General features: G+C 42.3%; 1 protein-coding gene across 1 annotated transcript in view; it reads left to right on the top strand.

Moving 5' to 3' along the window:
• vstm2a (V-set and transmembrane domain containing 2A) overlaps window positions 1–22,968 on the top strand; it is a 106,878-nt gene that overhangs the window by 77,648 nt on the left and 6,262 nt on the right. Inside the window, exons 3-4 of the mRNA XM_080489776.1 lie at window positions 852–902; window positions 4,484–4,817. Coding sequence (XP_080345902.1) covers window positions 852–902; window positions 4,484–4,817 — 385 coding nt within the window. The remainder of the gene's footprint in view (window positions 1–851; window positions 903–4,483; window positions 4,818–22,968) is intronic.

The following is a 22,968-nucleotide window of genomic DNA, read 5'->3' as shown; positions in this document are numbered from 1 at the left end:
GCGAGTGCTCCTAAGTAGTCGCCTTATCCCGCTCCTGCCCTTCCCTCTCTAGAGCCAATCGCTTCCATTGCCTCTGGAGGAGCTTCCTCCTCACCCCGAGCCGTTTCTCCTGCACCGCTCTTCAGCTTTGTAGTCGGCAGGCAATGTTTTTTTTTCATTCGGGCATGCGTCCACTTGGCATGCAATGTGGGAGAAATAAATTATGGCCTTGAAAATCAATGCCCACTCCATGATTTAGGCTGGAGGCCTTGTGTTTGCCACCATGTCAGAACGACGCCAGCAGAGCTCCAATGGAGGGACTTCGGAGGGTTTGTTGCTATTCAGTTGTTTGGATTGGACTTGTGAAAAGTTTTGTGAGTTTGAACTTTGCTTGTGTAATATTGTTTCGTGGCCCGGAGCGGATTCGTCTCTCGTCGCTGTTACGTTGGTCCCACAGCATCCCGGTTTGAACCTGGTGTTTACCCCACCACCACCACCTCTTTTACGCTCGCCTAAATTCCGGATGCCATCTTAAATTTCTCCACAGAAGCACTCAAAGAATCTAAAAATAATTCAAAAACAGTGGCAAGAGTGGCATTCGCCTTAAAAGGGGGTGGGGGGAGGGGGGGGAACAGCAGTACTGCAGTCGCTCGGTCCGTAAACTGTGTGTTGATGTCTCTTTGAAAGATTTATAACTCTTGGTGGAAAGACGATGCCTTTTCTCTTCAGTTGGTTTCCGGCAGTCCGACACTAGACTTGCATTAACTTTGGCTGAGACTGTGTCCTTGGGGTTGCACTTTACACAGCAGGCGATGATTGCTATGCTAACGCTCTCTCTCTCTCTCTCTCTCTCTCTCTTTTTCTTTTGCCAGATGGAGATGATACCGGAGCCCGATCCTGACGACGAGGGGACGAAAATAAGTGTAAGTTGAGCAAGCGCCATGTGAACATACGGGAGCAATGCACCAGCCGCATGCCGTCGTGCTCCCGGCTGGCAGCATCTCCCTCGGCGAAAATACAACGGCAGCTGATTTCGGGGAATAATACACCTTCAGGCAGACAAAGGAGCTAATCAGTGAAATCAGTGGCAGCGTATTATTACTGTCAGAGTAGTTCCATTCCTGCACTCATGCTCCGGCAACCATTCCGCCCCCTTTTTCTCCCCCTGCTGCCACTCTGAATGTGCCCAGTGTGCCACACAGCCTTGCAACCATTGACCTCACACATGTGTGCAATTGGAAGTGACAGATTCGAGATTAAGCTAAAATTGTAAATGCGGCTTTATTACAAACGGGGTCATTGTTCCTCTGTGGCGCTGGTTGTGTCATCTTGACGTCGCCGTAGTAGTGATGCTGTTTTTTGTGAATTCCAGCCATTAATCAGTGCGGCGTTTGTTAGGTTGTTTTTTTTTTCTTTGCCGCTCGCCCTAATGGGAACAAGAACAATGCAGACAGCCTGACAAAGTACTGTGCAGAAGGTTTAGGTTCGTTTTTGGGTAACCACACTGTGAAAGTGTTAAAAAGATAACTTGTTCTTCAATAGTTCACTTTTTCTCATGGTACAGAGTGAATAAGAAAGACACTTCTTGAAGAGAATTGTGGGAGTAAACCAGACGACCTGGAAAAATGGAAAAAACTCGACACAGGAAATTAAATTAAACAGAAGTACTTTCCTTGGCTAACGTTCCCAATGAGTCAGAGAATGTGGTTTTGTTCAGATGCTAACATGTTATTTTGCCTGCGTGGACAGAGACGCTGTTTTTTAGCCTTTTTGTTGAAGTATAAAAGAGTGCATTAAGGCATTATGAGGTAAGGTAATGTGTCATTGCAGAATTTTCAACAACTGTCGCTGATGGAAATTACACCCAAAACCTCCCATCTCCTCCACTACCTCATTATCCTGAAGTTTTTGCGCGCATGTGTCACACGGTGACAATAAGTGTTAGTTGAGTGCCTGAGGTGTCCAGCATTCACTCTCTGTGCTCTCTGGCCGTGTTGGGCACAGCATGCGCATACTCACACAGTACTTCCTGTCTCGTGACGCTTCTGCACTCAGAATGCAATTGTTATTATTATTCAGTTGATTTTTGCAATTTCAAGCTTTTCATTAAGGTCCCATTTACACAAAGTGTAAAGGGTAAACTTGAGCCACTGGAGACACAATTTGTTTGAAAACGGCTTTCAAGGTGGAGCTTTTTGAAAGTGCTCTGGCTCCGTCTCCATGCAAACGCAGCTAAACACAACTTTTTCGAAACGCTTGTACTGCTCATGTGCACCAGGGCGTACTAAATAGTTCTTCTGCACGTGTGTGAGTAGATAAACTATAGCAAACATGGCGGCCTCCATCGTGTCATGACTCTCAGTCCATATTCTCCTGGACTTGGTAGTTTCATAATTGACAGTCACCTTAATAACAATCCAACTTGGTCGACTGTCTATACAAATATTTGTGTACTCCCATTGTTTGTTTAAAGCACATTTTTCTCTGAGTGTATGTCTGTGTACTTTCATTACAAAAACAACCAACAGCACCCACAAGTGTCCCTCCAGGAAAACCACATCGTTTTCAGCCTTTCTGACATTACCGTGTAAACGGACATTGTTTTGAAAATGCTGCTTTGTGAACAAGGAACTTTTCTGAAACGTAAAAATGCCTTTTCACTTTTACACGTGTCGTGTCAAAGATGCCTAACAGATACCACAGTATGAGACGCAATTTGAAAGATAAATTACTTTACAATAAAGATATCCACCAGCAAACACCAAAAACTCAAGCTTCTTTATCCATTTCACTCCAATGAAGCTGATTTTTGAGTTCCAAACCCTTCCCAAATGATTTTTGTAGCTCCAAAAATAAATGTAGTATTTTCGTGTTTCAGTTCTGCTCCAACACATTTTGAGTTGCTTTTTTTTTTTTTTTTTACCCCTCCCCAATTGGTGTCAAATGCTCATTGTAATATATTCATTTCTCAAATGGACAGCTCTTGCCTGGTGATGGGAAGATAGAGACTCATTGTATCTCTAAATTCTCCCAGGTGTCTCCTATCCAAAGAGCCCAAGGTTGTTAATTTTTGGCATTCAAGTCGTGATTGAATTTGGAGATTTTTCTTTTTTTTTTCCTTTTTTTTTTTTTTCCTAGTGGAAATTTAAAAATAACAGCCTCGGGGTTAAGCATGGTTGGAATAAAAGAGTCTTTTCACAGAGTTGCAGTGCACAGCTTGCATTGGGCATTGCAAGAATGTCCACTCATGTGAGTAGTAAAAAAGTGGTATCTGCGCATCCCTAATCTCAACTACTAAACTATAAAGTCCCAGGAGAATATGGACTGGGAGTCACGACACTCTGGATGCAAACATTGTTCTTATTGTCCATCTACTGAGCATGTGCAGAACAACTAGTTACTACGAACCTGGTGCGCATGTGCAGTAGCATCGCATCAGGAAATGTTGTTCTCGCCCCGTTTCTACAGAGACGGAGTTGGAGTTGGAGCGTTTTCTCAAAATTGCGCATTCTCCCATTTGCACGAAGTTGGTTCCCCCTTCTGAGCCTCCCTTTTTACTCAACTTGTTAAATGTCACTTTTGAATATGATTGAAACAAACATCATAAACACCCGAATGGATTTGGCCTCCAATAATTGTTGTCGTCAACCATTTTTTAAAAATTCACACACGTTGAATTTCCATGATAGTAAAAGTGGAAAGCCACCACATAAAGCCAATGGTGGAATGTCATTTTTAGTATTCTAATGTTAGGATTATTAGGCCATATTTTCCCAGTGCTCCACTGCGTTTTCCCACAGGATTCTGGGAGGCCATAGTAGTCTCGCATGGACCCTCTTCAGTGTGTTAAAAAGGTCCCTGAGGGAAACACTGTGTATTTTAAAAATGAAATGCATTAATCTATTGCTCTGGTGCTCAGACTCACAGAGTAAAAGATGATTTCTGACGAATATTCTCAAGGTTGAAGTGAGTATATATATGGTGGGACTATCAAAATTCGTCTCTCATCAAACATTATTCTTTATTGCCTCCATTAAGCTCTCATTTGTTTTTCAGCCGTTGCGAGCGACGTTGCAATTCGATGATCAGGACGGCTTTCTGGTAATATTAGATTTACAAAATCGCTGTGTCACCGTGATTGAGCATCTTAATTTCGAAAAGTGACAAAAGCATACATTGTAAGTTTATCTATAACAACTTTTTCCTCAGTTCACTTTCCAGAAAATTAACTTTGATCCGGAAATTGGTTTATAAAATTACATGAGCAGTGATAGAAAGTTTTATCAGATTGCGTGCTCGCACCAGTAAGTAGGAGATATTTTCTCCAGCGATACCAGTTTAATAGGTTTCTCTGAGGCTGACCCTCAAGCTGAGATTTTGAGAATTTCACATCCAGAAGCCATGCAATGAGACTCATGCATATTCATGATTCATGAGACCTTGTGGTATTTTATCATGCCTCTTACTGTTGTGACAATGTGGTCCCCTTTAATTACTCCAACAGACAGTGAAAGTCCAAGGAAATGACATATCGCACAAGCTGCAGATCTCCAGAGTCGGCAAGAACGACGAGGGACTGTACGAGTGCCGCGTGACACGGGCCAACTACGATGAGATTGTGGAGTACAAAGCCCAAGCCTGGCTGAAGGTCAACGCCACGGCCAGGCCTCGACGACCACCGCCGCCCCCGAAGAAGAGCTCCCCGCTGCACCTGACGGACAAGAAGCCAAGGAAATCCAACTCGATGGGTCAGGACAACATGAGCTCCGACCAGAGAGTGGCCTCCACCTCCACCTCTCACACATCCTCCGACACAGCTAAACACAACCCCGGCTCAGGTAAGTGCCCTTAAGGGGAGCATTACATAATGGGAACGCAAAAGTACCTCTGCAGCAAGACTTTCCAACTACCGGGACAAATCGTTCTTTTTGCATCCTTTCTGCTGTTTTTGTGAGTCAACAACTTTGGTTAAAAGGGTTGTTTGGCTTAGATTCAGAAAAGAAACAAGAATAGACATCGTGATGGGTTTTACACAATGCGGATGCAAACTTGGTGATAGAAATCCGAATATGAGATAAAAAATATCTTATATTGATATTTTTATCTTTAGATGGGTGTACCAACATAATTTTGTTGTGGCGCTGTTAACAATTGCACAATGACAATTTAAAAGAAACTTCCTTTCCTTATGTTCTTAGAATAACTGTCCATTGAAAAATAACTATTTGAAACTGCTGTTGGTCTTTAAAGAAAACAACATGATCACTGTGTCCAGTATTATTATACAGTCTCAAGTCATTTCATCTTGGTCAAGTTAAGTCAAGTCATAGGTGCGTGTATTGATTTATTTAATTATTTATTTGTTGGTTTGTTTGTTTGTATGTATGTATGTATGTATGTATGTATGTATGTATGTATGTATGTATGTATGTATGTATGTATGTATGTATGTATGTCTTCTTCCTTTTAATGTGCTTGTAGCACTTTGCGATTTTTAAATGAAAGTAAATGTATTATTATTATTATTATTATTATTATTATTATTATGATGATGATTTTTATTATTATTATTATTATTATTATTATTATTATTATTATTATTATTATTATTATTATTATTATTATTATTATTATTATTATGTAGTTAACTAACCATTCACCCGGATTGCATGACATTTTCATGGATGATTTGTCCAACCATTCAAGGATGGTTCCATAAGATTTTGAGATCAAGTTGGTCAAAGGTCAAGGGTGAAGTGAAGTTTTTATGCGCATGTGGACTCCTGATTTCCCTATGCATAATAAACACCTAAAAACTTAATGCTGTAAAGCTTCAGAAGAAGACAGGCGACTCATTTGGGCAAGGGTACGAAAGCCCAGCCGAAGCAGAATCAGCCGATTCCTGCATTTCAAAGTTCAAGAGGCTCTGGGTTTGTCCACGACATAATTGTTATAGCTCATGGGTGTGAACAGCGCAGTAAACCTTTGAATGGAATGCTCTCGTGTCCACATGCCAACGATACCAAGTCATATCTTCAGTGAGCTCTGCAAGCTGTTCGGGGGAACTATCCATTATGATAATTATTATAATAACAACTGATAACCAAATAATGGAGGTGGTGGAGTCTGACTTTCTTCAGCTGAGGATCACAGCTTCAGTCAACATGGATATAGATTGGTATGAATAAACATCTAGTCGTGGTGAGTAATCAGATTGATAACGGGCTTTGTAATAAATGCAAATAATCACATTTCAAACTATTTAAACCGTTTGATGCAAGAGGCAACACTTGAATGAGGCATTAAATTGACTTACATATGTTTTCACAACTAAACTGTTATTGGCAGTGTGTCACTGGACCACGAGGAACAACTTTCACATCAGTTGGTGCGTCCATTCACACAAAGAGAGGATACAAAAGACTTGAGATTTTTGGGGGCAAATATCGAAGTATGACGAAATGTTTTCAAATGCCAATTTGTTTAAATTAAACGTTTACTGCCGGCCAACGAAACAACAAGGCTATGGCCCCATTTAGACAATGTGGATGACACCGTTTTTTCTTTTCACTTGAAAATGGTGTCAGGCACTCTTAGTATGTTTACACAGATATATCTAGTATTGATGTCCAAAATATTTGTTCAAATTCTGAGACATGAAAACATGAAAAGTTGAAGTGATGTCAGCCAATCCTTTTAAAATGATCCACACAGTAAATAACAATCTTGTGATCTTTACTGTGTTTCAGTCGGTATTTCAAAACACCAAATACTACAATGACCACAAGCCTTCAGCGTTCCTGAGCACCACAGACAGGTAGAATGAAGATATAAAACAAAGCCGGGGAAATCGCTATATTCGTGGGTAAAATAAACCACGAACAATCTATCAAACATCCAGTTTATAAAGACGATCTAAGGATCCCGAGGCTGGAAAAACTGTGACTTTACTTCACTTGGATTCTATTTTCACCGTAAAAAAATTAAGTATTTTTAACAAGAAACAATCTTGTTTGATCAACATGAATAAATGATGTTAAAAGTGGCTTGTTTTTCTTAAAGTAGATGAAGTAGAATATTTTTATCAGTGTAAACGGCGCCTCAGATTCATCACAGCTTCTCACATTCACTGCATGTTGGGTACATTTTTTTGCCGCTCTTCCAAAAGCCCCAGTGATTAGAAATAGCGTCTTCTTTTTTTTCGTTTCCACACATGGCTGGTCAGGAGTCAACACAACTTTGAAGATGCTGGACTCATACAAGACTCGTAGAACGGCTGATTTTATTTTTATTTTTTTTTAATTCACTTGTAGAATAAAGCCATGACTCGCTCGGGAGTGGGAGCTCCCTCCCGTCTTTAACAGCCACTTTACTCCGACACCACAGTCTCTAATTACACGGGGCTTTCTTTTTGCGTGGAATATCAATGCGACTTTTGTCCTTCGTGAAAGCACAGCGAGGCCCGAAATGCTTTCCGACAGTGTGTGCTGTGTCATGCCGCCCAGCTGTCTGCACGGACGTGCACATCAGGCTAATGGAGAGTAATGATGTTGAGGTCAGCCACGTTCCCGCCGGATCATTTGGACGAAAAATTAACGGTAATGCTGAGGGAGAGTACCCGCCACACAAAGTGAAAAAAATAAAAATAATCCAAAATTCTCCACTGCTGCGTACAAATCAGACCGATTTTTGCCAAAGCAGGCAAATTTTCTCATGTGGTACATTCAAATTAGGTGAATTTGGTGGAGATTTTCTTCTGTTCCGGTTTGGTTCGCCGGATAGAAAAGTATCGGACAGGCAGACAGATTGCGGGGAGGCCTTCCAACTCAATTTATTCTAAATTACCTTTTTATTTTCCAGTCCAGCCAATGTTTTTAAATCAGGTCACATTCGTAACAAACCTTTAACAAATGAATTCATATTGAAAACACCTCTCATTCATTTAAAAGTGTGAGCAACAACACCAGAATGTTGTTTTCAGTGAAAGTCCGTTAAGACTTAATAGCTAGAAATGCACTCTAATGTATTCACAAAGAATAAAAAAAATAAAGAAATGAACTCCACTTAATAAATGGTCGCGCCAATGTAGAAATTAATAACCGATTCAAACAGATTAATTCAGTGTGATTTAATTGTGACCACTTCCACTTCTGATGACAAAAATGATGGTTTTTAGGTTTTTCACTGTCCCTAACTATATTTTACAGCTGCTTCTCTGTTATTACGGCTTTGATCAGTGCCGAGTCAGCGACTGATGAGAAAATGTGGACTGCTGCTTTTGTACCTCATACTGAACTCTTGATTACATTTCATCAAATGATTTGTATAAAAATGGTTCACTTTTGAGAATACATAAACCTGTCCTGCTTCTCCTGCAGTGTTAAATAGCTCCTATAGCAGTAAGTGACGAAGTGCACGAGTCAATTATTCGATTTTGAAGGCGAAGGCCACTTTTTAAATATTTATTACTATCGTATGTATGTATGTCCACAATTAAGGACTACCTTGTTGTATCGATAATATTGCATCAAATCAAATATATATCATCTTACTAAATGTATGAATCATATCATATCTCTATTTTATTGATTTTATCGATCATATTATGTCTTATAGCCCTGCTGAGGATCCCTTTTGAATACAGAACGCAATTAGCTGAAATTCATCGAATCTTTCTCCATTCAGACCACGTGGATAATCCTTATACCGAGAACATATTTTAAACATTCCCGATTCCCTCTTTCCTTCCGCACTTCAGCTTTCAGGAGCGGCCAGGCGAGAGTCATCTCGCATTATTAGCGGCGCGGTCTCCTACGAAGCAATGTTAGCCTCAGGTGGCGCCACGTAAAGTCCGTCTCATCACTCCTGCGACCGGCGGACCGTGTTACGATTGCGTTGCTCCTCCTCGCCCATGAGACACCGGTCACCAGTTTCTCCGCCGACGGGACGGGTCAAACACAAAGCGGACCCCAGATAGCGCCACCTGCATCCCGAGGAAACATAGAGACTAGAGATATCGGTCCTCACTGAGAGGAGGTAAAAAGTTGAATAATCCCCAGGGCTGCAGAGTCGGAGATTATGAGGGAGCCAAATTATGCTGACAACTGTGTTGCTGCGAGTCCTGAGCGCGGTGTGTCTGACACTGATAAATGCCTCTGTGTGGCTGCTCAGGCAGCCGCAGCCACCTCCTCGCAGCGGCGGAGAGGTGTTACGGCTGAGGGCGACAGAGTTCTATTACGGACAGGTTGGAGGCAGACGGGCCACAATGGGTAAACGGCCCAAGATGAAATTAAACCTCTGAGAGTGCAGATATTTTGCTTTTCCGCATTGCTGCTTCTGTAAACAATGAGGCACCTTCCATATGGAGGGGGGGGGGGGGGCGTCGGTGGTGACGGTGGCTGCACCAGTAAAGTGGTTTCTGCACAGTGACTCTCAGCCAGTCTGTCAGCCATCGTTAGATCTCGACTCGGCCTCCATCGTTCCCGGCAGTGGTGTCCTCTCAAAGCTCAGAGGTGACCGAGGCTGAATGTATGAGATTGGTGGGGAGGTAAAGAAATAAACTCCCCTCCCCTCCCTCGAAGCCAGACTCGTCCTTTCACCCCAAGGCCAGTCAGCCTGCTTCCTGAACAGATGAAAAACAAACATGGACTGGGCTTCATTGCATAAGCATTCAGCCATACCAGAAAAATAAAAAAAATAACATTCTGACCTTGTTTTTAAGCGTGGCCATATTTCCTCAAACTGCCTCGACTGCATATATCTAAGGAAAGAACAGCAGTGAGTCATCTTTCCAGGAGGTGGTCGGGAACGGCACTGGTGTGTCATTTTAAGTTCAATGATCGCACACGGGTCTGTACTTACTCATACGTTTGTCCTTTCGGCACATCGAAAAAGACTGAGAATACTCAGGGTAGAAGTGGGAAGATGTTTCAAAACAAAGGAGAATAAAAGACAATAATGTGGCTGAATCAGGCTATTAGAGCAGATTTTACAGAGATCAGCCAAAACATTACAACCATCGGAGTAATATCTAGGCCCAGATGTCACCATGTGTATCAGCGAACCAGTCAAGCTCTTTTCAGACCACTTTTAAATGGGTCATATACTGCAAAATTCACTTCCTACAGGTTTTCCAACAGTACTAATCGTCCCCCATACCTGGAATGACACCCCAGAAGTGAAGACAGACTGTCCTCTCTCTCCCTGGCTTGTTTCAGTTTTTAAAAAGTGTGTTGCTCCAACCAGCCAATCAGAAATCAAACCCTATATAGTGTCATCGGGGGTTGAGCCAATCCCAATCAAGGTAGGCCCTCCCTTTGACTCCTCCCACAATTAGGCAGCTCTGCTCTGGCACATGGCACCACCAGAGCAAGTACTTCCTCCTCTTCCCAAGATGGGCATGTGTGGGCGGAGCCAGTCCAGCTCACACAGACACAGCAGATTCTGAATGCAGCTCCTATGATCCAATATTCAAATGGAGGAGAATCAAGGAGAAGATAGAAACTTTGAATACAAGGTTTCTGGACCAATGAGACCAAGAGGAGGAGATGAAAAGCTGGAGAAAATGACTCCTTCAAGAGAAAGTGAGGACGTCAGAAGGGCTGCAGCTTTGCATTCAAACAAACCCAATTCTCAGTTAGTTCAGTTCATTTTGTTTAGAGGTCTTCTATTTTTCTTCTCTTTAGACAAGGAGGCTTTTTTGGAACGTATATTTTCGTTCTCCCGACTCATCAGAAGTGTCATCGGAAGGTGGCGGATGACGTGTCTTTATGTCAGCTAGTGTTACTGAGGCGTCTCCAACCGATCCATCAAATCAAGGAGCAAGCCACACAGAAAAACCTCAAATCCGCCAAGTTAGAACTCTGCATAAGGAAAAAAAAAACAAACATATAATGGACAGGGTCATCTGCACTGAAGAGGATGTATGGGGGCTGTGGCGATAACGATCGGGGTCCGAGGGCAATGAACCGGGACGAGGGAGCCGACAAGCCGTCCCACACCTGGAGCAGCGTCCCAACGGAGCGGGCGGACAGCAGGGTGCGCGGCCCGACTGTCAAATGTGACAGGTCGGTCACGTCTCAGTAACACCAGCTGATATAGAGACACGCCATCCACCACCATCGGCCGACGCTTCTGACGAAGACGGGCGAATCCGGTCGGAACATGTCAAAAAGGGATCCTGAAATAGAACCTTCTTGCCGATCAGAAGAAAAGAGAACAAACTCACTTTTTCTGCCTCCAACACATCAGCTTTGAGGAGAAAATATCCACTCGCTGCCTAATACATCCCACCCACTAAGATGCACCGTGACAAAGAGATAATCAGTATTATTAATATCATCTATCAGTGGTCAGAGTTGTCCAGCTAAAATGGTGTACTTTTGTACTCTAATTCCACAGATTTTCTCTAATAACTGCCTGACCGCGAAGTCGACACAATTATCTGTCAGAGATAATTAAATACTGTTGAAATTTGGGCAAAAGCTCTCGGTTTTGTGTCCTCAGATTGTCACACAGGCAAAGAGGTTTCAGGTGTAAACAATGTTTGACACGCAGGACTGCAGGCCACGCTATCGCTACAGTCGTCACAGTCCAGGTCATGAGCACATGTGTGGCTCAGCGTCAAAAGCACAGGATGGAGAAACAGAAATTGAATTTTAAAGAATTTTATTCAAGTGATGGCAGAACAACAAGTCTCAAGGCTTGTTTGTTTTTGTTTAGTTTTTTTTTTTCTCAGTAAAAATACTGTTCTCTCAACACTTTATTAGGAGGCGAAACAACCCAAAACAAACGATATATATGGTATTTGTGGTTATCCAATCAATTTTCCAACGAACAGGCCCTTCTTAGATGGAGTATCTTTTTCTGGAGTTTGAGTTATTCATCCATTTTAGGAATGGGTTTTGTCTCCTTTGTGTTTTGTTTTTGCGGCAGCATCGCAACTGGTAAATTATACTGGAACATCTAATTAGTTCTGTCAAGAACTGTCAAGAATTCACTATAATTTTCTTGATGGTCAGTTTTTTCACTGTGGATAAGTGGGAGACGAGTTTACCGTGTTTCAAAATCAAAAGAAACAGCAGGACGGGGGCGAGGGGGATTGTGTTGTATTGACGAAGTGCAATGAACTCTTCTTTATGGAAAACATGTTTTGATTCTCTCTCTCTCTCTCTCTCTCTCTCTCTCTCTCTCTCTCTCTCTCTCTCTCTCTCTCTCTCTGTCCCTTCCTCTCTTGCTCATCCTTTTCTTTATCAAAATCCTGGATCTGTTTTAAATTAAACGTCACTGCTGTCAGATAAAAGCAAAAGAGTGAATTATGATCAAATCTAGTTCCACACGCTGAAACATTCCCACAATTTATACTTCTGTATGTTGAAGAAAGAGTAATACTTGCAGATGAGTGAATAATCAGAGCAAGAGCCCCTCGGTGAGCCCCCGACGTTCAGCCTTAATCGGCTGTTTGTTCGTCTTGTCAGTCACGGTTGTGTGCTTTGGAAGATGGTCAGGGTAATGTGGACTAAAACACACAGAACCGCCAGTGAGTGTCGTTCAAATGTACTTGATGGATTTTTTTTTTTTGGGGGGTGGGGGGGGCTTTTGCGTTATTCACCAGACTGTGTTATCACATTTACCCTCACTCGTGGCTGAACCGTCAGGCTGCATGGTAATGACATCCACTTGTGTTTGAGCAGCCAGTCAGGCGAAAACCCAGAGAGCGGATCCACCGACGAGCGAATCAGACGGCAAGTTTTCCAACGGACAAGTAGGAGAGCGAGTCACAGAGACAGTCAGTCAGTCATCCAGCCCAGCCGGGGATCAGCAGCAGGAGATGGAACTGGCGCTAAGCCAGTCTGAGCTCCCTGCGGAGGCGCTGTGGTGATTCACCTCGCCGCCTCACTGAACCTGACTGCCTCGCTTGGCCTGGAATCGATATTCCACATCGCCATCTCGCCGAGCCAAAAACATTTTGGCAAAACGTGCGGCGTGTTGTGTTGGGTTAATAGGAGACCAAATGAAAAGTGTTCGGTGTGGGCCTGCTGCATCCCGGCGTGCATCAAGAAAGCAAGCGCCACCCCCCCCCCCCCCCCCCCCCCCCCCACCCCCGGAAAGGTCTCCGCTCGCAGAGGCTGACGCTCGCGCTAGTTACACCTCAGAACAGCTCAATCTTTAAAAACCTAAAAGCAAAAAAACCCCAACATTTTTAAGTAATCATGTGGGATCTGCTTTTTAGCTCAGAGTTGAATTGTGAAATGACTCGAAAGGACAAATTGACCTTGGAGACACCATAATATAATAAGCGCTCCATTGTGGGAGTGTTTGTATTTTTCTTTTTCTCTTTGCTTGACTGGTACAGTGCAGAGTAGTGCAAAAAAAAAAAAGAAAAAAAAAAGACAATTATTCACAAACGTTTTTCCTTTGTTGTTTGCTATAAATAGCACCGAGCACTGTCTTTGAAAAGCTTTTACCTGTGGTGCATTGGCGCAGGGCGGTTTGGAAAACAAAAACCACTGTATTCATGTATTAAAGTATACGTCGAGGAGTGAGAATCTCAAAAGAAAACTCTGCCTTTAGTTTGCTCCTACAGATTTTCTCTTGCCTTGTCTTCAGGCAAGCGGGCTTTTGCAACATATCTTTTGACATGTTTCGACTGGATTCATCAGAAAATGTCATCCGGTGGTGGTGGACACGTCACACTGCATTAAAAAATCAGCTCTACTATTGAGGGCAGAAGTTGACTTAAGTCAAAAAACTGTTTAATTTTTTTATTGTTGTTTGTTTACTCGGTTTCTATGAGCTACTGTTGCTCTGCGTCGCTTTTTCTCAGAGTGTTCCCCAGTCTTTGGAAATCCAAATCAAAAATGTCTCCGTTTTAAATTCAGTAAATAAGTAAATGGAAACATTTCAAAAACAGGCTTTTCTTTTCACCGTGAATCGCCAAATTCGTGAGGTAATGATTGCTTGCGCTGCTAGTCAAGGTGCGAGACCAAAACAATAATGGAATAATCCAAAAATAATGTGAAACATGTGACCATTTGAGATGTGATAAAACCAATATTTACATTAATGTACATTGGATTGAAGATATCCCGGCGACACTCATAGGGATTTTGATTAATTTGATTAATTAATTTATATATTTTCCACAATTTCACGCATACAACTAATGATTTTGACTTGTGCATGAATTATATGAAATTATGAAAAAATTGGCACCCAAAAAAAAAAAACCTTATCGTGCTGGGGTCCAACACACCCCTGCCCAGTGCATCTTGTTCTGTTCACTTAACCAAGGATGGCTCAACCTGGACAGTCTAAAAAGAGCTAAACATCCACGTGTCTTATGGCACCCAGGTCTGATGTAGATATAACACGTAAACCAGGGTTGGATCTACTAGTTTTGAGCAGTGAATCCTATTTTCAATTAAACTCTCTTGGTATACTCATTTTTTTCTTTCTTCTTTTTGACTGATTCATCTTTCTCCAGCATCACGTGCAGCCGTTTTTCTTTCTTCCCCCCACTTTGAAAGTAAACGCTTAAAACTAGTATCAAATCGAACTATCGAATCAAATGCAGACCCACCCCCATTTCAAATACACAAAAAAACATTTTGCCCGTTAAAATCAAGTGCTACTCGACTGCACATGAATCTCTGGTGACCCCCCCCCCCCCCCCTCTTCACTTGCCGTCCTGCTCTGGAATCACTGGCTTAGAGAATCATTGCTAAATAGAAGCAATAGAAATCCTGATGGGTGGAATGGCTACACCGAGATGTGAGTGTTGGATAAAAGCAAACTGATGGGAAGTTGATGGGAAGGACAACGTGTTAACACTGATTTGAAGCCACACGACGCAGGCGAGGCTCATGAAACCGAAGGAGGTTCCCAAGGAGGACGTTGAAGAAACAGAGTTGCTTTCTATTGTCGGTGCAACAGAACAGACGGACTCAACCTGACGCCAGACGGGAGCAAAGGAACAGTCGGCTTATGTCAGCATGGCAGAATGGTACTGTATGGTCGTGTGACTGGTCCTGAGGGGGAAGCTCCGTATGACTCATCCCAGAGAGCAAGAAGTCATCGGAGGGTTTTGTCACACTTGAACACACGTGTTCTTGCAGTTTTGTGAAGCACCCGAAGAACAAACTCGGACTCTTGTGAGAAGGATCCAGACCACCACCTCCTCCACCCCCCCCGGCCTCCTTCAGGTGCTGTGTTTGTGCTTTGCCTAATTTGTGCTCTGTGCACACAAAGCGCTCGGGGTTTGCTTAGCTTACTGCCATTACGCGCCGGCTCTGCAGTTGTTCTGTTCACTCGCACGAAAATAGATACAGTGGCTTCAAAACGGAAAAGATAATGAGGGCGCCGCGTGCGAGTCGAGTACAGTTTTATACCAGAAATCTCTACAGTTGTGATCAATAAACACCAGCTGGAAGTGACATTTTCCCAGAGTTAACCAACAGCATCTGGGGTGAGATACAATGCATCACATCCTTGATGGATTTGGTTTCATCCAGTGCGACATTGATGAGGACCTTTTATTCATTCATGCGCGCTCACGGTTTTTTGGGTTGCACTTCATTGTGAAAACATCTCACTTGATCTTTTAATATGAAAAGCACCTACTGTACATATTAGTGTCTCGTGGGAACCGAGCCAGAACTAGAAGCTTTGCTTTGCTGCTTGCTGCCCAGATGGGGGCCCGGAGCAAAGGGAAACAAAAAAAATGTGTCACTCAGTGTAGCTTGTCTTGGTGATTTGTGTGTAAGTAAATATTGCATAATTACTGAGTTGTGAGTCTAACTAAAGTTCTATCAGTTAGAACAAAGTCAAATATTGGTGCGCGCATGTTTTGGTCTCTTTAAGTTAACCATCCATCATTAAAATTGGCTTTTGTCAACAGCACACATCCTGGCCTGGGGGTTAGAATCGAAAACTGGTTCTAATTTCTAAGCGTTTCCTATAAATGTGATCCACTGGCATCTTATGCCTCTGAGGGGCATAGAGATTCCTCTTTTGATACTTCCTGGAGCATCATGGAGCGAAGGAAACTGTCAAACACTTTGCATTTTGCAAAGAGCTGATGAGTTAGTAGTCAATATCGAGTCCTTGGTGGTTGTAAGGGAGGCAACAGAAGCAACGTGCTTAAACATTCAAGCTCTCAACACTATTAAATCTCAAGAATGTGTGTGTTTTGCATCCTCTGAGCGCTAACTCTGAAGATGCTGGTAACTCTGCCCCTTGTTCGAGACGGTCTGTCAAATTTACACTGATTGGATGTAGGCCGGCTTTCAACACAGGTCACTGTGTGCGACTGTCATTTTACACATTTCAGTTTCCCTCCCAGCAAATCCCTCCTCGAGCCAGTGTTTGAATCCATCCCCACCATCTGTCTGTCCGCTCGTTTTCCCTCCCTCTATCCCCTAACTACAACTGGAACAGCACAAAATCTCCACCTCTGAGTCTGGTTCTGCAGGTTTCTCCCCGTTAAAAGAGATTTGCTTCCTTTCCACTGTCTCTCCAGGTTTGTTGTCTTCTCTCTCCTGCTTCCACTGATTTCAAAGTCTATTTTGTTGCTCAACGCTTCACCTGCACAGGTTTCTACTGTCATCACAGACTGGTCGGATGTCGATCATGCCCGCAGGGGCATCAATCCTCGTCTCTTTCAGTTGCATTTGAGCTACTGGGGTTTATTCTAAGAGGACCATCTGCATAATTGCATTACGTTTGTTTGGCGAGTGATGCCCACAATGCAATTTGAGGCTCTCCGCACAGCATGTGTTCCCCGTATAGGGAGGGTTAATCCTGTTTATACAAGTCAGGGTAATCCAAGTAGCAATTCATCTTTGAAATGAACCGACAGTGTAATCATACATGGTATTGGATGTCTCTTGTTAGTCTTTTAAAGATGTTAATGTGAGAATATCATCAATCTTGACCCGAAAGGCGAGATTTCCAACCATCCGAAAGGCCTTATCAAGGCAGCCAGAATCAAAATAACCAAATCCCCTCCAGTGGAGTAACCCTCGTCTTTAGAAACCGTCCAGATTATGACCTGCTTTCATCTAATATCAGGTCATTTTATAAAGATGAAATAAGAATACGCAGACGAGAAACGTCGGTGACCCCTCTGGAAGGTCTGAGTCCTTTGGATGCAGATGCTGATAGGAGCTGCACAACACTGAAGGGGCATTTCAGATCATTCCACCTCAGAGAACCGGCACGTTCTCACAAAGTCTGCTGCGAAAAGCTCTTTGAGCTCATAAAAAAAAAAAAAATAGAAGAAAGAAAAACATCCTTGTTGGTCTTAGGTATGAACTCTGACTTTGTCGCTCCAGACGTTTCACAGAACTGTGTTTACTCTGGTGTTTCTGCCTCGGCCGACCCCCGCCGAGCTTCAGCTGGCGGATAGCCACTCTTGACGTTCCCCCGTAGGATACTGAGAAAGTTGGGAATCCATTTTCCTTCACTGATAGAAAGCAATCCAGGCCATGGGGCAGCAAAGTCGCCCCAAATTGTGACGCTCCCTTCAGGATACCGTTCGCGGTATGTGGTGACATTTTGCTGCATTATCTTTTTCCAACAATTGGACTCGACTTCACCGTTCCAAAGATTCTGATCGTTTAGCCATTCCTCCTGGCTTCTTCTTCACCTCTTCTGAGAATGTTCTGTATTGTACCTCCAGGGTCATCTTGGTCTCTAGTGAGAGTAACCACGCAACTAAATGGCCTCCATGAATGGACAGGAGAAAGTGTGGAAGTCAATAAGATGGTTTTTTTTAACCCCTTCTTGTCCGGTGTAAATTTATGGTCTTCCATTTAATTCACTCACGAGACAAATCTTTTTTTTTTTTTCAGTCACTTTTTGATTCACTTCCTTTGTCCATGACCATTATGTCGCCTATAAATGCTTAATAAATGTTTTCTGTGTTGAAATATCAGGGTTAACATGGTGTTTGTTCTTAATTGCCACCTTATATGTCGACCCAGTCACAATGTATTACCAGTTGTGTTCCAATACATTTCAAATTATTTCCAGAACTTGTTTTGCTGCTTGACATTATTAGTGGGTTAAATATAAATCAGGTATTGCTTAGGCATCACTGAATAAAGCCAACCAGGAAAAGACACCTCTTTAGAGACGCTTAAACTTGGAGTTTCTTCCAATCAATCCTCCAGTCAGTCAGTATATCGCTTAAGCATTTCAGCTACAAGACCAAATTTTTTGAATAAAAAATAAAGTTGACAACTTACTGAGATTTTAGATTCGTGAAAAGGTTGCCATTTCGAATCATGTTTTGCCAGGCCCTGGGTTGACGTTGTTGGCTGTTGTAATGAAGTCACACATGCGCGCTTTCCATGGAGACGGAGTGAGAGTGTTTTAAAAAAAAAAGGTGCGTTTTTAGTGTCTCTGAGTCTCAGGCCATAATTACACAACAAGGAAAATGAGTGAAAATGGTTCCAATGCATTTGGGCCTTTTGTAAACGTAAACAAAGCCACAAATCGATGAAAACGTTTCTATCTGAAAACTCCAGCCAAAGTGGAGGTTTGGAAAAACGTTGTCGACACTCAGGGGGAGACGGAGATCGTCACATTATGCAACAGAAGCATCATCGTGTGTGCGACTGTGTTTACAGCTATTGTTCCAAAAACAGTCCAACATTTACCTTTGCTTTCATTGATCAATATTTTCTTGTATTTCACTTGTTTTGGACTCCAACGCCACATTTAGAAGGAGCTCCACTTCTCTATCGGTACAAACTAATGACCCTCGTGGCATTATCGCTGAAGGAACAGGAAGTAATGTGTGTCATTCGTTGTCCTTGTTGTTTGTATTCGAGGATTCTGATTGGCTAGTGTGGCTTCATGTCCTCTCATTGCAATAAGGTCTATAGGTTGAGCATGTTCATGGTCGCTCTTAACCAGGTTTTTATGCAGGTTTGTGTAAAAATGTTTTTTTTTAAAGATTTGCTGTGAAAAATGTTGTGTTTGAAAATGTCGAGGGGAAAATGTTGTTTTTTGTAAATGTGCCTAAGTGTTATATCTTGTCATTAAAGATGATGGAATGTTGCTTACGCTGCCGTTGCCTTGCCAAGGCGTTGGTTTGGCACAGATGAAGTGAAGCTGTCACGCAACATTTTAAAATAACGCATGCGTTCTCCTTTGAGTGAACAACAGCTTTTCTTAACTTCCTCTTTTTCAAAGTCTCGGCGTGAGAGACCGCAAGACATTGTGCTGTTTATCTGCATGAAGAAATTTTCTTCTTAATGAGCAGAGAAAGAAAAAAAAAAGAAGCTTTGGTACCACAGAGAAATTTGGTTGTGCCAAAAGCACGAGCGCATTTTTCAGGGAAAGTCAGTTTTTTTCGTTCGGTTCGCCTTTCGCCTGATAAAGTGCTCTTCTCGGTACATGCATTCTTTCATTTTGCAAATAGGAGACTAAACAATAGAAACCACTACAACAGCAAATCAATAATGTATGAACAACGGTATCCCTGCTGTTCAAGTGCAGATTCGTCGCCACATTCTAGAGGGACCCGAGCACAATTTTGAGTTGGTTCAGCGGATTTTAAGAGCGCGCCGGCGACACTAAAGAAATGATCCGGCACAGCTGTGCTGAGAGACGTGACCCATCATGTTGGGTTATACCCAAAAGGAGGTCATTATGCTCCGGCACTGACAGCCCTGCCCGTGTATCGCTGCTGATTATGCTTTTGGTCAATCAATTCCCATAGAAACTGAGGAAAAACAGACTTTCCATCTTGAGGTCTTCATCGGAGAAATGTCTTGGTTTACTTCAATATGAAATGTGACTAATCTTATTTAAAATAGGCTAAGCCAGCAAATACCTCTTTTATCATAACACTTAGGAATGTTACTGTGACATTTCCTTTCAGATCGGCTTTCACATTGTCCCGTACACTGAATGATTTAGATGCCAATAGAAATGTCAGTGGTGGTGACCGGGTCAGGGGTCTGTCGCTGCCAATCTACAATCCTCAGCTTGTGTTCTCTGAACTGGGTCCTGCTGGGTTTTTTTTTTAGATGTGATTCTGCTCATCATTGAGAGGTAAGCTTCTCCTCAGTTTCACTTTCTTGATTGACAGTCAAGAAACTTGCTGTATTGTTGAAGAATCAACTTTTCGTTCGACTTATCAATTGAAAGATGACTTACAGTCTGCTTTTTATGTCTCAATCAACTTATAATGTTCAATTATTCAATGTGTGCATGCTTTGCAGCAATAAATACTGTCAACATTTGTTCCTAGTGTCCGGGGTGTAAACGCAAACTAAAATCATCTACAGTTTATTTGAGTACTGAATGAAGCACAGCAGCTAAATCACCATTTCATGCTTCAAGGTGTCACGCTGGTTGAGCCTGATTGGCTGATCCACCAACTCCCCTGCTCAGATCGCGCCATTAATCAAGCTTATTATGAACACAGAGCCCAAGCAACAGATGTCTGCCCGTGTCTGGTTTCCGCCTTATAAGTCGTGCACATATATCTTCTTTCTGCATCAGAGACTCCTCTGGAGAAGTTAGTTAGCTGAAAATTCCAAACAACTGACTTGCACCCAAAACGTCTTCAGACTGTTGTGTAGAGTTTCCTTCGGTTATGAACTTTGTCCCCCTTTTGCCTCTTTTCTCATCAAATAGAATCTAAATACACAATGTTCTTATTACTTTAGCAGCTATCAGTGTTTGCTGGAGTTGGTTCAGTATATACACATTTAGTTCTTCGGTCTGCTGAACATTTGGGGCAGCAAGACAGTGTCAAAATGAAGTGTTTAATAGTTTTGGACTTAAATGAATTCCGCATAAAGAAAAGCTATATCTTACTTCACTGAAGCCTCAGACGCCATATTGCAATCCTTCCAAACACTGCTATACGCAAAGGAAAGCTAAAGCTGAGAAATTGCATCAACGTAAGACGAGACGTTCCTCCAGCCGAGCAGTGTGGAGTTCCTCCTACTGATATCATCCGACAGCGATCAGTGTACATCGACGCTCAAACCGAACGCGGCTTTCCCATCTGAGCTGTTGAAATCGTGCTCAGTGAACGAACGAGAATAAATGTGGATTTTTACGCGCAGCACGCCGGCAGACACTCAGAAAACATTTGCTCATTGGTGGCTCAGCAAACAACGTTGCTAAATGACGTTCCAACGTTCCAACGACGCCGAGCGTGAAGGGAAAGTTTCGCCTCCAGTTTATGAGAGAGTCTCCATGATGCACTCAGCAAACACAGTGACCCAACCAGTGACTCAATTAACATTGCTTAAGTACTACTTCATCAGGGTTGTCAAGAACATAAAAAAAAACAAAAAACCTGAATACATCCCTGTGGTTGTTGAACATTGATCTGTTTGTTCCAAACATCCCACGACTTGTAAATCATACATGGTGGATGAGGATAAAATAATTCAATTTGGTGAATATTTTATGGGTTGCTAAAGAAAAACGCTCTTTCCAAAGTTTACCATCGAGAGATAATTGTCACACATGCAAATCTCAAGTCATTTTTTCTTGGTCAAGTCAAGTTCCGTTATTTTCATGTGTCTATTTGTTTATTTATATTTGGCATGCATGTGTGAATTTTACGAACTTAACGCAAAAACTGTTCACCCGAATTGTATGAAATTTTCAGGGATGATTTATGATTCATCCCTTTCCAAGGATTTTTCCCAAAACATTTTGAGAGTGATTTGGTCAAAGGTCAAGGTCTAGGTCACGGAAAGGTCCTAAAAGTATTTTTGTCATATCGCGATCAGCTTTAATTCCATTGATGGTCAAACCAAAGCCAAAATGTTCAGTCGTCAATTCCCTGACCTCTGATAGGCCACATGATGCAGTGATGTCATTACCCCTATTAGTGGTTGGGGGTCAAAGTCACTGGGGTTATTCTCGTCATAACAGGGTCATGATAGGGAATTGAGAACTAAACATTTAAGCCTTGGTTTGCCATCAATCAGAATAAAACTGACTGCGTTTCCGTGACCTAGGCCTTCACCTTTGACAAAATCGCTCTCAAAAATGAATGAAACCATCTTTGGATAGGGACAAATCATCCCTGATGATTTCATGCAATTTGGGTGAATAGTTTTTGTGAAATGTTAGTTAAAATACATACACACATAAATACATTATAAATAAATAGATAGAGAGACATTCTCATGGAGTAAAACTTATATCAACTTATGTCTCTGCCCTCAATAGTTGTGCCACTATATCATGTGGCCTTTTTGGGAAAATCCGTTGCCCAGCTCTGATTTGGATGATACTCTGACCTGTACTAACTACCTAAGAAAACTGTATACACTCTTTTATGGAAACAATCTCTCCAATTTTTTCAGCAGGATCTCTGCCACGAAGTACAAACGATTCATTATTGGTTTAAAGAACACCAGACCGAGGTTGAGTTATGTTCTGAGACCATATCTCACAACCCTCAGGGAAAACAAGACACCTCCAGAGGTCTCGTCAAGTCAGGATTAGTCTGGGGGAAAAAATTCAAACATGCACAATTTCAGGCGACTGGTTATAATGTTCTGGTTGATGTACGCGGACGGCAGGTCAGAACGCATTTGTGCTCTTCAATCGAGTCTTTCGAGTTGAGTAAATACAGCAATTATTCCTCCAGGCACTCAGTCTCAGTGAGAATCATCTAGTCCGTCTCACAGTTATGGTCCAGCTCCTCCATGATATTGGCTTATTGATGTATACTGGATCATTATTCTGCATTACAGTGGCGGCGACACAGATGAAAAAAAACAACCAAAAAACTCGATTTCTCCTGTTGTCTACTGTCTTCTGAGTTCTGCATTCTTCATTCAGTGGTGAACTTGCCTCTTCTGTTCAGCTGTGACATTTAGCCTCTGAACATCTAGGGATTATGAGGGATGGTGTTCTATAAAGGCTGCAAAGAAACATGAATATTTAATAAATATGGAAATGAGATCATTTTTTCCCCAGAAACAACTGTCTTTATCCAAA

The sequence above is a fragment of the Lipophrys pholis genome (genome assembly GCF_963383615.2).
Source record: "Lipophrys pholis genome assembly, chromosome: 20".
Classification (NCBI taxonomy): Eukaryota; Metazoa; Chordata; class Actinopteri; order Blenniiformes; family Blenniidae; genus Lipophrys; species Lipophrys pholis.
Note: the sequence above shows the minus strand (reverse complement) of the source record. Positions and strands in the feature narration are given on the sequence as shown.